The sequence below is a fragment of the Colossoma macropomum genome, unplaced genomic scaffold (assembly GCF_904425465.1).
Source record: "Colossoma macropomum unplaced genomic scaffold, Colossoma_macropomum, whole genome shotgun sequence".
NCBI lineage: Eukaryota > Metazoa > Chordata > Actinopteri > Characiformes > Serrasalmidae > Colossoma > Colossoma macropomum.
In genome coordinates, this window is record NW_023494795.1 from 43,378,714 (window position 1) to 43,394,025 (window position 15,312).

Sequence of the window (15,312 nt, forward strand, 5' to 3'; positions counted from 1 at the left end):
TCTTAAATGGATTTAAAATTAGTGCACCAACTGTATTAGCAGGCTGTGTTATGTTAGTCATTATTTTGTAAAACTGACACCTAAAGTTTTGGATTAGAGAACATGTGGCCTAAGAGCAAGGCAATAAATCTGATGGAGAGTTGAGAATCCACAGAGCACTGTGGCACCCACAGACCACAGAAACAGCTTCGAGCAGTTTTATAAACTGGCATGTATTTTTTCGACCTTCTGGCCAATTTCACATACATACCATCCCTTTGTGGTCTGGACCGACCGCAAGAACCTGGCCTATATCCAACAGGCAAAATGGCTCAACCCTCGCCAAGCCCAACAGGCGCTGTTTTTTAGCCGCTTTGATTTCCTGTTGCCTTATAGACCAGGCTCTAAGAACACCAAACCTGATGCCCTGTCCAGACAGTGGGCACCTCCGGGGCCTGAGCCCTCCCAAGAAACCCATTATTCCCACTCCTCGGATCTTGGCCCCACTCCGTTGGGAGCTGGAGACTGCCATCAGGGAAGCCCTACGGCAGGAGCCCGATCCTGGAGGCGGTCCCCCCCCGATAAGCTGTACATGCGTGCTCCTGTGGCAAAGGGTGCTGCTATTATGGGGGCACACCTCCCCATTTTCAGGTCACCCAGCGGTGGCTAGGACCCTGGACTTTTTGCGCAGGCGATTTTGGTGGCCTAACATGGAGAGAGACAACACGGACAACACAGAGAGGGCAACACGGTCATCCTGGTACTCTTGGACTGCTTCTCCAAGGCATGCAAGTTTGTGGCACTGCCCAAGCTTCCATCTGCCAACGAGACAGCGAAGCTCCTGTTACAGCACGTGGTCAGGGTTCACGGGATGGCGTTTTTGGAAGGCCTTCTGTCGGCTCATGGGAGCCTCTGTGAGCCTCTCCTCCGGCTTTCACCCAGAGTCCAATGGCCAAACCGAAAGGGTCAATCAAGACCTTGCCTGGACTCTGCGGTGCTTGACCTCCGCCAACCCCTCCTCTTGGGCGGAGTATCTACCCTGGGCGGAATATACCCATAACACTCTCCGGCATTCGTCCCTGGGCATGTCAGCCTTTGAATGATAGTTTGGGGTTTCTCTGGCCATGTTCACCGAAGGGGAGCGCTAGGTTTGGGTTCCTGCAACAGAGCAGTTTGTGCAGCGTTGCCGGAGGGCATGGTGGAAGGCCCGTGCTTCCCTCCTGGCCACCACCGAGGCCAGAAAGCAGGTGGCTGACCGCAAGAGGTGCCCGGCACCCACCTTCTGGCCAGGCCAGCAGGTCTGGCTCTTGGCCAAGGATCTTCCGCTCCATGTGAAGTCTAAAAAGCTGGCACCTAGATATGTGGGGCCCTTTAAGGTCGACCAGCATATCAACCCGGTCACCTACCGGCTACGCCTTCCGCCCTCCATGCGGATCCACCCTGCATTTCACAGGTCTCGCCTTGGGCCGTTCCTTTGTGGGACCCCCAGCACTGCGTCTTGTTGCCGGCTCCCCGGCTTATGCGGTCCGGCGCCTCCTGGACTCCCACTGTGTGCGGGGTTGCATCCAGTACTTGGTAGACTGGGAGGGGTACGGGCCTGAAGAGCGGTCTCAGGTTCCAGCACGCCATATCCTGGACCCGGAACTCATTAGGGAGTTCCCACGGGCACGCGCTGCTGGCCTGGGTACTTCTGGGGCCATCCCTAGGAGGGGGGGTCCTGTAAGGGTTCAGCCGGCCCCGTCTGCTGCCAGCAGAGGGCGACAGCGGCATGGGGCCATAACTTCAGGGAACTCCAATTCCCAGCAGCCCTCAGGCTGATTAGCCCAACTCCACACACCTGCGGACTCTTTTACTTAAGGCCGTGGCAAACAGGGGCATTTGTCACACTTTTGTAGAGGGGTGACCGGTACGGTACTTAGTGTCATTCAAGAAAAGAAAGGAAAAGAAAAGAGGGCTGAGAAAAGAAATTGCCCCAAAACTATAGAAAAAAGAAAAGGAGGGCAAAAAAAAAAGAATAAACTGTCCCAAAACTACTTAAAAACCAAAAGGAGGCTTGAGCTACAAGAAACAGAAGAGGTGTTTGCTCCACCAAAAGCAAACAACTGAAACAAAGTCTGCTTTCCCTTCGTTCTTAGAGTGGAAATGTTTTTTGTTTTCCCATTATCTTTCATTTCACCTTTCTAGTTCAACCTTTCTTTGAGCACGCTGCTTTTAGCGTTTCTTTTGTTTGCTGTTTGCCGTTGTCCAGCCTCTTCTTTTCCCCTTCCTTGAGGTGTTTTACCTGTAGTTACCTGTGCTCCCCAGTGGTGCAGTGGAAACCCCACAGACCGCCTATCAGTACATTGGCGGTTTGAGCCTGGCTCTAGGTCACCTCAACCGCAATGTTTCAAACTCACAGTCCAGTGCCCCAATATACTCATTTATCACTCTTTCTCTCTGGTTTTCATTTCTGCACTTGGGTCCGCCTCCCCGCCATCCCGTAACACCATGGGGTCCCACCAAATACATACAGAAATAATGGTATAGTGTTCGCTTGTCTCTGCTATACTTGACTCAGCTACATATCATGATGTGAATCATGTGAGCTGAAACAGGAAAAAATTGAACCGTATACAATTAAGGAAAGTATGCACTAGCTTGCCAGACAGTTTTCTTGCTCTCCAAATAGTTGTTTCAATTACATCATATGTATTAAGTGGGTGTGGGCAGGTTCTGTTCACTATAAAAAGCAGAGATTTAATCTGCTCAGTCACAGGTTCATTCACCATGAACCTGGAGTGTTACTAGAGATATAACTGCAAATCACTAGAAGCCAAGTTCTGAGTCACTGCCTTACAACAACTGCTGTATCCATGAATCTTATGGAGCTTAACCAAACTGATCGCTGCTTACAGTTTTCCTGTCCAGAGAGATCTGTATCTCCTGTTTATGTGGTAGTGTGTGTGTGTCTGGAGCAGGTGTTGTTCTACTAACAGTGTGTGGAAACCTGCTTGTGATCATCTCTGTTTGTCACTTCAAGCAGCTCCACACACCGACTAACATGCTCATCCTCTCTCTGGCCGTGTCTGATTTTCTGGTTGGAGTTTTTGTGATGCCGTTCCATTTAAGTCATTTGACTGAATCATGTTGGATTTTTGGAACAGCTATCTGTATGTTTTCTGTTTTAATCTCCTTTTTTGTCACAAGCATATCAATATATAATGTTGCCCTTATTGCTGTTGATCGATATTTTGCCATTTCTAACCCCTTTCTCTACACTGAAAAGGTAACTGTAACCACAGCTTGTGTTGTGATCTTATCTAACTGGTTTATATTAATGTCTTATAACTCTGCACTTCTTTACTTCAACAGAAACTCCACAGGTCTGATAGCGTGTCCTGAAGAGTGTGTTTTTGTGTTACATGAGGTCTGGTCTCTGATTGATCTTCTGTTTGTTTTTGTTTTTCCTTGTTCTGTGATAATCATATTTTATGTTCTGGTTTTCATTATTGCCAAGAAACATGCTAATGCTATTAGAGAGCTTAATGTGCACAGTAAGGCTCTGGTCTTAAAGAATACGATGGACTCGAAATCAGAGAGAAAAGCAGCAAAAGTACTCAGCATTTTAGTGGCTGTGTTTTTGGCTTGTTTGTTTCCGTACTTTGTGTACACTTTGATTAGCAATGCCATGGAAACTGAGCCTTTTTTTAATTTGGTGATTCTTTTATATTTAAACTCCACAATCAATCCAGTAATTTATGCTTTGTTTTACCCATGGTTTAGAAGGTGTACTAAAGCCATTTTAACTCTTCAAATATTCAAAACAGATTCTGCATTAATAAATGTCTGCTAATTAATAAAATAGCATCAAGAGCAATCAAATGGACTTGTTCTATCAATCTCAATGAATTAAATAAATCCATTTTGTGCAGAAAATATACTGTGCGCATGGAAGATTTTACACTGATAAATGTCAACTGATGAACTAAATGGAATGAAGAGCACAAGAACTTGCAGACCTTGTGCATCTGCATACATGAATCCCAAATTTTGATATTTTGTGTGGAAAATATATACTGTGGAATATGACTAGAGATGAGGAAAGGCACACTCTCTGTGTGCTTACATTATTTGCTGCTTCTCCAACATTATATTTCATCTTTAGTTTGAGAAACATGGCAAAAAATGTTGGTCTCACTGTTTCTTCTGTAATAATGACCATGAGGTAATTAAAAAATTAATAATGTGAATATTAGTGGTCAGTACTGTGAAATAAAAAATAATCAATTACTCAAAATTAATCAAGTCTGAAATGAACACCAAATGTACTTTGTGCTTTATACAAAAACTAATTTAATGAAAACAGCTTCCTTGCCTCCTGTTCTTTAAGTCAAATTAAGCAGCTGCATAAAAAGGTTAATGAATGAACAAATGTTGAATAAAAAATTTATAACTTTGGTCTTTTGAGGCAACAAATACAGTCCATTATGATATTCCATCTTTAAAACTTAATCAAGAGATTCATTGATGCCACTCAGTTTACCACTTTTGGTTTATTTTCGTTATTAAAAAAATAAGATGTTACAAACTCTACTTATTATTAAAGCATCACCCTAGCGCTCTAACAAGCAAACTGCATACATACATAATATACATACAGCAAAAGGGGTTTTCCTAGGAGACCTGAAAATCTGCCTCACCATCCTAATGGCTAAGCCATTTCCTCCATTTGAATGGGTTACGACCATGTGAGGAACTGTTCTGTAACGTTTGAGAACTATGAGCAGTGAACAACACATCAAGGGGCCATCCACTGTCAACAGCTCAGCATCATCCGAAACAGTTAATAGATCCTTAACAGGAAATCCTTAACTCTGAAATCCACACTACTATTCTCCATTTCAGAGTCAGTCACTACTGCTATAGTTTCTTTCTGAAACTCCTTTATATCTTCACTAAAGGTCTCAATATTACAAAACTGGTCACATGGACTCAAAAGACATTCAATGGCAAGACTACATTACAGTGAATCACTTCTGCACCTGTTGTAATCTTAAATTATTCTTGACCTCAGTCAACAAGCTTGCCTTTTCCACGCTCACCTTTACAGGATGGAAGTGCTCAATCTCTGACACAATAAGTGCTTCCCTCACATTTGTCACAAAAAGCCTGCCTTCTGATGCTGCTTACAGGCTAACTTGATGGCTTAATGAGCATGGTTTAAGGTGGCAACCAGGAGGTGGATGCCAAGGCACCTCACCTTTTAGGCAACCTCTGATAATTGTGGGGAGAAGGCTGCTGTAGTGAGGCCTTCCAGATTCTGTCTTCTCATCACCTCATTCTGGCATCATCAACCACAAGGGCCAGGGAAGTCCATGTCCTCCAATCAAGGACTTGCTATGCTATGCCCGTCTCCCCTCCCCTGCAAAACATAATCAGAAATGTGGCAAGTCTCTAGAATGGGCTCTTGACTGACCGGAACTAACGCAATTCAGCCTGCTGTCTTGTGTCATCCTCTTGCTTTCCCTACTGGTTGTGGCAGGGCACATAACAGCAAAGACACCAGGAGTTCCATATTTCTGTTACCTACACCGCTGCTGTGTGCAAAAAACATAGCCAGTTCTTCAAAAAAATTGAATGACAACAAAATAAAGAAAATAAATGAATACTGGAAGGCATATAGACACTGCCTTTAGATAAAATATACATACATACATACATACATACATACATCATCTAAACCGCTTATCCTTCTGGGTCACGGTGGGGTGCTGGAGCCTATCCCAGCTGTCATTGGGCAGAAGGCAGGATACACCCTGGACAGGTCGCCAGTCCATCGCAGGGCTTAGATAAAACAACTTAATATATTCTGTGGAACATTCAGAAACTGCAACTATTTTAAAACCTAACTAACTTTTTTCCTCATCCATAACTGGGTAAATCTGCTTGGCTAAAAATAATAAAAGCTGAGTCAAAAATTTAGATTCAGACTTTTATGATCTAGCTAGCTAGATAAAAAGTGATGCTTTGCAGGAATCACTGCTAGGCTTGCCAGGTGTCTGGTTTTGGACCAGACAACTGGTCTAGACACTTTTCATCTCTGTTGTCAGACGTCTAGTTGGTACTGTTACCAACAGCTGAGTCTCACTCTAAACGTTTTCCTTTTGTTGACTTATGCCATTCCAGTCATGTCATTGCATCTAATTAGCACATCAAATTGGTACACCTGTGTTGGTTTTCCCTGTTTGTGACCCCTGCTACGCACTCTGTTATATGGACAAAGAACACTGTGCTGCCACTAATAAAACCGCTTTGCGTTTGCAACCTGTTTCAGCCTCTGTGTTACAGAAGACAGCTGCAACGAGTGGCTTCACAAACCCCAAAGCTATCAAGCCCAAGTCCACACTGCCAGCATACCCCCACTTGGACCAGAGCCCACTTTAATGAGTCATTCCAGTCTGAGGAGATTTAAGTGGCCTTCGTAATGCTGTTGATGCAACGGCCTGCCTTAAACTGGGCGGCTAAAATGTGGGCCTAACATAAAGAGTTGGCTTGCTCATTAAAAAAGTTCTGGAGCCTCTTCCAGTCTGCCTTCAGGTAGGTGCTAAGAGAGGACGAGGCCCCGCAAGGATTTTTTTTTGGGGGGGTGGGCTATACCAATATTTCTTTAGTCCCTGTGTTGCCAACAGGGACACACCGGACGCAGAGGAGGGTCCCACAGCGCCGCACAGGACACTGGATTCCACAGTGCCAGCTCTACGCAATGCTCCTGTTCCAGTCCCTCAAGCTGCTCCTCCTCCAGTGCTGGTTCCCTGTGTGACTCCTGTGCCAGGTCTCTGTGCTAATCCGGTGCCGGCTTCCTGAGCTGTTCTTCCTTCAGTGCTGGTTCCCTGCATGGCTGCTGTGCCGGTTTTCCCAGCTGCTGCTCATCCCTATGATGGATCCTTGTGTGCTTCCCTGTTCAGTTCTGGTGCCGGCTTCCCAAACTACTGTCTCAGCTTTTAGGACTGCTCCTCCCAGAGCTGCTCCACTGCTGGCTTTTAGGATGGATCCTTCAGAGCTGTTTTCCCAGGGCCCGACTCTGGTCCACAATTCTGGTCATGCCCCGTCCCCTCTGTTTACCCAGTTGATGGACTGCCCTCCCCTCTGGACTTTCTGCCGATTGGGGCCCACCCTCTGTGCACTTCGGAAGCCGCACCGTAAGAGAGGTGGCTCTGTTACCTTGGACTCTCCCTGGCTCTGCTCACTCTCCTTCTCTGTCACACACCTGAAGCTCATTTCTAGGCCATTAAGACTCCCATATATACCCCTTTGCTTGTTTCTGCGGTGGTGAAATCTCTGTGTTCCTATTTGAGTACCAAGCCTTTTCTCCTTCTGTTGGTTTCCCCTGTTTTTGCCCCCTGCTACTGTCTCTGCTTTTTCAAGTATGGATCTACCTTTTCTATTGCCTGCTTGTGTGTTGACCCCTGCCTGTAATATGGACAATGAGTGTTGGACTGCCCCTAATAAAACCCCTTAGCATTTGCAACCTACTTCAGCTCCTTCATTAAACTAACCTAAAATGTTTGTTTTATTTAGTTTTCTTTGTTCATTCTTATTACTATTACATTAGTAATTGCAATATTTATTTCAATACTATTATTATGATTAATATACCAATAAATACTACTGAATTACAATCCCGTTTCAAAAAAAGTTGGGACACTGTAAAATGTAAATAAAACCTGAATGCAATGTGCAACAATTTAAATCCTATATTTAATTTAAAACAGTACAAAGACAACATATCAAATTAAAATAAAAAAAAAGTAGAAACTGAGAATTTTTATTCATTTTTTTAATATATGCTTGTTTGGAATTTAATGCCAGCCACAAATTTCAAAAAAGTTGGGACGGGGGCATGTTTACCATAGTGTTGCATGACCTCTGCTTTTAATAAGCCTCTGTAAGGGAACTGAGGACACCAACTGCTGCAGTTCTGAAAGTGAAATGTCTGCCCATTCTTGCTTGATACAGAATTTCAGCTGCTCAACAGTTCAAGGTCTCCTTTGTCATGTTTTTCGTTTCATAACGCGCCAAAGGTTTTTAATGGATGGCAGGTCTGGACCGCAGGCAGGCCAGTTCAGCACCTGGGGCCGTATTGCAGAAACTTTCTATCGTTTTGTCTTAATTTCAGATCTGACAGGTCAAGATAAGATTTTTCACAAATTTGTATTACAGAAGCAAATCTTATCTTGATTTATGAATCTTATCTTACAGCATCATATCTCAAGTTGGGAAATCTTAACTTACTCGATTGAAGTCGACAATCAACTGTCGTGTCTGAAATGCTATTCTTGAACTGTTGCACTATTTGCTGCGTGCATTCTTTCACAGAGTGGTGAATATTTCCTCATCTTTACTTCTAAAAGACTTAGCCTCCACTTTTTTTAAATATGTTGCTGGCATCAAATTCAAAAAGAGCATATATTTTTCAAAAAACAAAAAAAATCTTAGTTTAACATTTGATATGTTGTCTTTGTACTACAAAGATTAAATACAGGGTTTAATTACATATAGGGTTTAAATGATTTGCACATTACATTCTGTTTTTATTTTTACATTCTGCACAACCTTTTTAGAAAAGGGTTGCATATTATTATATTATTACATAATGTTCTTCTTACTTTGACGAAGATCTGATTTTTTAGGTCAAACTTGCTTTCATAATATATATTCATATTCATAACACACACACACACACACATATATATATATATATATACCTTTATATATGTGCTTTTGTCCCCTGCCTCTGCTGCCACACTGTGGACAATAAAATACATGACTCTTAATTCATGGTTTAATTGTGCAGTATGAATGTTTCATACTAGTGGCATACTGGATGCCTTATGTTTCTTTAAAATATCAGTATGTGGTATTGGTTAAATAGGACTATACATAATGGGGACCTGTGTGTGAATGCTGAATACATTGATACTGATATCAAACTCCAAAATTCAGCTGTGATATCTGATTACTAAACTAAAGTTTATCTACAAAAATTAGGACAGGATTCCACAACATCTGATTAAGGCAAAGATCATCCTGGTATCAAAAACACTGATGCATGCCTTACAGAAAGGAGTGGTTAATTTCATAGTTGCTATGTTTCACAGTCAACAAGAACATCTGAAACAACATCTGTAATCATGGAACATTTGCTGGGCCCGGTTTAAACAATACTTAAAGCATTCATCTTTGAGAGATACAAGAAAATCAAGCTCCAATCTTGCTTCAGATCTAAAAGCAAGTCTCCCAAAAAAATCAAAGTTGTAATAAAGGCAAAATCTGGACACTAAAAAAATGTTTAGTGGTTGAGGTTATGTATAAAATTTCTGTTAATTATTTTTCTGCTTTTGTCCTTGATACCGAAAGTGAATAACTTGTACTTAATGGTTGTTTTGACTGGAAATTGAATACTTGAAAAGTGATTCCTGACATAGTACTGTACAGATGAGAATTTCTTGTAAGAACTGAAATGTGCTACATCAGGTAAACATACTGTTTCCCTAAGCAAATGAGTCCAGCAGGGCCATAGAGAAATAGTGCTGTTTCTTTTTTCTTTTTTTTTTTACAATGTACCTAATTCAGTAAGACCTATTGATTCACCTGCTGACTTCAATAAGTGTGAAGTAGTTTATGCAAAAGCTGAACTGTGCAACGAGAACTGTTTGCAGTGGATTGAGAAGCATCTGCATTGTTCTTAAATGATTGTTATATCAGTCAATTGTTGTAATTCCCTCTGTAAACGTCCTCTTCTGAGTCAATTACATCATTTGTATCTAGTGGGTGTGATCAGGTTCTGTTCTACATAAATATCAGAGCTTTTGTCTGCTCAGCCTACAGTTCCTTTCACCATGAAGCTGGACTGTTACCAGTGAAATCACTGCATTCCAACAGAAACCAGGATCTGAATCGCTTTGCGCACATTTTAAATGCTGGATCCATGAATCTTACAGAGCTTAACCAAACTGATCGCTGCTTGGGGTTTTCCTGTCCAGAGAGATCTGTATCTCCTGTTTACGTGTTTCTATATGTGTGTGCAGCTGCTGTAGTTCTGCTAACAGTGTGTGGAAACCTGCTTGTTATCATCTCTGTTTGTCACTTTAAGCAGCTCCACACACCGACTAACATGCTCATCCTCTCTCTGGCTATGTCTGATTTTCTGGTTGGAGTGTTTGTGCTCCCATTCCAGTTAAGTCGGCTGACTGAATCATGTTGGATTTTTGGACCAACTCTGTGTGTATTTTATATTTTTATCTCTTTTTTTGTCACAAGCATATCAATTTATAATGTTGCCCTCATTGCTGTTGATCGGTATTTTGCCATCTCAAACCCTTTTCTCTACACTGAAAAGGTGTCTGTAAACACAGCTTGCATTGTGGTTTCATGTAACTGGTTTTTATTAATGTCTTACAACTCAGCAGTTCTTTATTTTAACGGAAAATCCATGGGGCTGATAACATGTCCTGAAATGTGTCTTTTTGTGTTACATGAGGTCTGGTCCCTGATTGATCTACTATTTGCTTTTGTTATTCCATGTTCTATAATAATCATATTTTATGGGTTAGTTTTTATTATTGCCAAGAAACATGCCAACGCTATCAGAGACCTTAATATTCAAACTAAAGCTCAGGCCTCAAAGAACACAACAGACTCAATGAAATCTCAGAGGAAAGCAGCAAAAGTACTGAGCATTTTAGTGACTGTGTTCTTGGCTTGTTTGTTTCCCTATTTTCTTTGTGCTTTAGTAAGTAATACCATAGAAAGTAATGTTTTTGAAAAATTGGTGATTCTTCTATATCTTAATTCTTCTGTCAATCCAGTGATTTATGCTTTGTTTTACCCATGGTTCAGAAAGTGCATTAAAATCATTTTAACTCTTCAAATATTAAGAACTGATTCTGCACTGATAAATGTCCACTAATGCATAGAATAGTATCAAGAGTAGCATAAAATAATTTGCTTACTTGTGCTAAAACGTTCTGTGCAGAAACTATGCACATTTGAACATTACTTCCAAAGGCTCACCGAGTGTGATCCTTTGAGTATCTTGCAAATAATGTTGCTTACTGTTTGGGGGAAAAAAATAAAATAAAAAAACTTTTCGTATTTTATCATAATTGTATACATATAGCACCACTGAAAAAGAAATGTTGGTGTCAGTTCTTTCCACTTTAACAATAAACAGGAACAAATAAAATATGAAAATTATGCAAATAAAACTTGAAATCTGAAACACACACAGCATGCCTCTGACTACGTTAAGGACATATGCTTAATGTGTGATAAAAGCTTTAATGCTTATTTTAGGGAAATTCAGAAATATGGAGGATCAAGGGTCATTGTTTCAAAAAAATACAACAGAAGTCATGACTACAAGCAATAAAGAATGGTAAGAGAACACTGAATAAGCGCACTGTGGCATCATCTACTGCACACTGAATTGCCAGTTTATTAGGTACTGACTGGAGTGCTCCTTTTGCATGTTTGGGGGGATGGAGTCTTTTCTGCAAAAACCAACCACTTCAAATAAATAGTGATGTTGTAATGACTTGCTAACACCCCCTCAGTGTTAGACATTTTGTGACATGTTCAGCATATTTGCAACATACATAATTGATATCCTAATATATTCAACTTTTTGCTAGGGAGACATACAGTACAAGGATTGTAGGGCCATTGCTGTTGAGCTCCAACTATACGTGCAATCAGAATCAGGCCTAATTGGCCAAATATGTTCACACAGTTTGTCTTTTGTTACACTGTAGCTCAAAATAAACTGTGGCTGACAACAGAAATATCATACTTGAACACTGATACAGACATCCATGTCTTCAACCACTGCGGATATTAATGATTAACCGATTAACTGTTATCTGAAAAATAAATAATCAATCCATCAATGAGTAACTCAATGCTGGACCCTGGAGACAAACATATTTGCTTTCTTACATAAATGAAGATGCAGTGTGCAAAAGGGAAAGTATGCAAAGTGATAAATATAACAGAGGTGTCACCAGTAACAGGCAAGAGAGGTGAGCCTGCTAGTGCAGAAATCAGCAGACAAGGCAGACAAAGGCAGACAAAGCCAGTAAGAAAAACAATGTTACTTCTGGGAAAACGCTACTTGTCTTCAGTTTGCAACTCAGAAACAGAGATAGAGGCCTATTTCAACAATATTCTGCCAGCAATGGACAAATACTTTCTTCAGTAGGGGAAAGTAAAGAGCACATAGTTCATGAGACTAGCAGCTGTAACCAGACACTACTTGTCCATACCCAGCACATCAGTATGTGTCGAGAGGGTACTCTCATTGCAGGTGAGAATACTTGGCGCAGGTCTGTCCATCTACAGACTGTATAGTGGATTAAATCTTTCCATAAGTTCACATAAGGAGATGACAAGTCGCCAATGTTGCCTCAAGTTTGTCTCTTGTGGGTGTATCTGATGCTGCTCGTCATGTGTGGGCATGTACAGTGTTAAGCTTTTGTCAACAAAATGTAAAAATATGTACTAAACATGTATTGCTGATTTGTTTAGAATATGAACCACAGTTTACACAGTAAGTTTACATGGTAATGTTTGTATCCCTTCCTGGATCGAGGCCTTGCCATGGCAGAATGGCTTGTGTTGTCTAGGGATCTTCAGAGCTAAGTCATCTGGAGCAATATACTCCTGGTAGGTTCTCACAAGGCGAACAGGTCTGGAGTGAAGACCCAGACTAACTCGATCCAAAAAATCGTCCATGACTAAGGGACGCAGAATATCATGTACCCTGCAAGGAGAGGGTTACCGGGACCTACCCCTGGAGCCAGGCCTGGGGTTAGTGTTCCTCGGCGAACAACTGGTGGCCAGGCAGCCCACGTAACCCGGCCGGGCTCAGGCAAAAAAGGCATTGTGGGAGGACCATGTGGGCCTACCACTCGCAAGGTCCAGTACGGGAGAACAGTGCAGTGCCAAATAGGCAGTGAGGCCCTTGGCGGCATAGACCCCCGTGGCGAAAACTGGCGTCCTACGTGGAATGTAACCTCACTGTGGGGGGAGAGGCCGGAGCTTGTACGGGAGGTTGAAAGGTACCAACTAGATAAAGTTGGGCTCACCTTCACCCACAGTGTGGGCTCTGGAACCAAACTCCTTGATAGGGGTTGGTCCTTCTACTCAGGAGTTGCACAGGGTGAGAGGCGCCAGGTGAGTGTGGGGTGTCCCCGGCTGGCTCCTATGCAGGTGGAGTTTGTCCTGGTGGACGAGAGCATTGCCTCAATGTGAATTAAAATTACAGACAGGAAAACTCTGACTGTTGTGTGTGCTTATGCACCAAACAACAGGTCGGAGTATTCGGCCTTCTTGGAGCGAGTGGTCGGGGTTCTGGAAAGGGTCCCGCCTACAGACTCCATAGTCGTGCTAGGAGACTTCAATGCTCATGTTGGCAATGACTGGGAGACCTGGAGAGGTGTGATTGGGAAGAATGGCCTGTCCGATCTAAACTCGAAAGGTGAATTGTTATTGGACTTCTGTGCTAGGCATGGATTGTCCATAACAAACACCAAGTTCGAACACAAGAATGTTCACAAGTTTACAGGGTACCAGAGCTCCTTGGGTCAAAGGTCAATGATCAACTTTGTTGTCGTTTCATCTGACTTGGGACTGTATGCTCTAGACACTTGAGTGAAGAGAGGTGCTGAGCTGTCAACCAATCACCATCTGGTGGTGAGTTGGATCAGATAGTAGGGAAGACTGATGATCAGACCCGGTAGGCCTAAGCGAATAGTGAGGGTGTGCTGGGAACGACTGTCAGAGACCCCTGTTCAGAATGATTTTAACTTCCACCTCCGGGAGAGCTTTTCTCATGTTCCAGAGGAGGAAAGGGACATGGAGTCTGAATGAATCCCGTTCAAAACCGGCTTGGCGTCCCCCAGAATGAGCTGGAGGAAGTTGTGGGGGACAGAGTTGTCTGGGATTCTCTGCTCTGCCAACCCTATCTGGAGCAGTCAATGATGATGAATAAATGAATGGATATTTTGAGTGATACTATTGGGAATAGGAATAAAATGACAGTAGGAACAAAAAAACTCAGAGACCCATGACCCCTGGGCCTATGAATGTTCTTACACTGTTGATTCATGGCATCATAGTTCATTTGCATGAAGTTAAGAAAATGTCAACGCAATTTGTCAATCATCATCCTGCCGCTGTATCGCCTGCTGCTTTTCATGGCTACAAATCCCTGAAGAAATGACTGGTCAGCTGTTGCTCTGTCGACTGTTAGTTTAAACGTTCAGTTAGGCACTGCAGATATGTTGGTATTTTTCTTGACTAAGTGACTAGGCTATTTAACCACGACAGTACTAGCTACAGACATCACGTTTACTGTTGTTTAAAATGTGCATTCTAAACGACAAGCTATTCCCAGTCAGGCTATTTATGTTCATTTTTGCTTGGTCTAATATGTGCTAAATGAAATTAAACTAAATTACTGCCATACCTATTAAAGTTACTTTTTTTATTACTGCCACAACCTATTCATTAAAATTAAATTTACATATTTCTTTTTAATAAAGCTGAGGCATTTTTATATAAAACTCAGTGATGTCTTAATATTTTTATGGATAGCGTCCTGTTGGTTCGTGTTTAATTACCAACTAATGTCGGAAGGTTATCATTCAAAAATTTGGCAAAATTTGCATGTACCATGCATCATCTACCACACACACAAAAACACACACTGTCACAATTTCTGTAGACATCCATGCATACATACATGTATAGTTCCCATGTTAAAGTGTCTGTTCACTGATGTTACACTTCAAAACCTGTAACAACAAAGAGAACATTTCTAGTACCAATAATATCTGATGTGTCCCTCACAGAAAGAAATGGTTCTGTTTATAGTAAATAAAACATATGTAATACAGTATGTAATTGTCTTCCCATGACGATAGCTCCGTAAAATATTTCATACTGTAATCTACTTCAGTGTACAGTTGAGTATTTTCCTTTATCAGCTGAATCAGTTACAGCAAGGAACAATAAATCTACCCAACATAAAGGAGTGCAGCATAGGCATAGAGCCATAGTGCTATAGGAATTTAGACAAGCCCTCAATCAGCTACTGAATTGAATCAGGTGTTGAAACAAGAACTGAACTGTGCACTGTTGAAGACCGTCTAGACTGGACTGAGAAACACTGTTCTAAACCCCTCTCTAACTTGCTTTTTCTCTTTGGAGTCAATTACATCAGTTGTATCAAGTGGGTGTGATCAGGTTCTGTTCTATATAAATATCAGAGCTTTTGTCTGCTCAGCCTACAGT

At 42.0% G+C, this 15,312-nt stretch overlaps 1 protein-coding gene and 1 pseudogene across 1 annotated transcript; both read left to right on the top strand.

Moving 5' to 3' along the window:
* Positions 1-2,831: 2,831 nt before the first annotated feature.
* On the top strand, positions 2,832-3,811 carry LOC118816326 (annotated as a pseudogene).
* Positions 3,812-9,946: 6,135 nt separating this feature from the next.
* LOC118816327 (trace amine-associated receptor 13c-like) lies at positions 9,947-10,927 on the top strand. The gene has a single exon (XM_036582850.1). The coding sequence runs from the start codon at positions 9,947-9,949 to the stop codon at positions 10,925-10,927; it is 981 nt and encodes a 326-aa protein (XP_036438743.1).
* Positions 10,928-15,312: the final 4,385 nt, after the last annotated feature.

What these genes read in the sequence shown, in the direction of transcription:
- LOC118816327 (XM_036582850.1), top strand. Translation starts at nt 9,947, where the DNA reads ATGAATCTTACAGAGCTTAACCAAACTGATCGCTGCTTGGGGTTTTCC.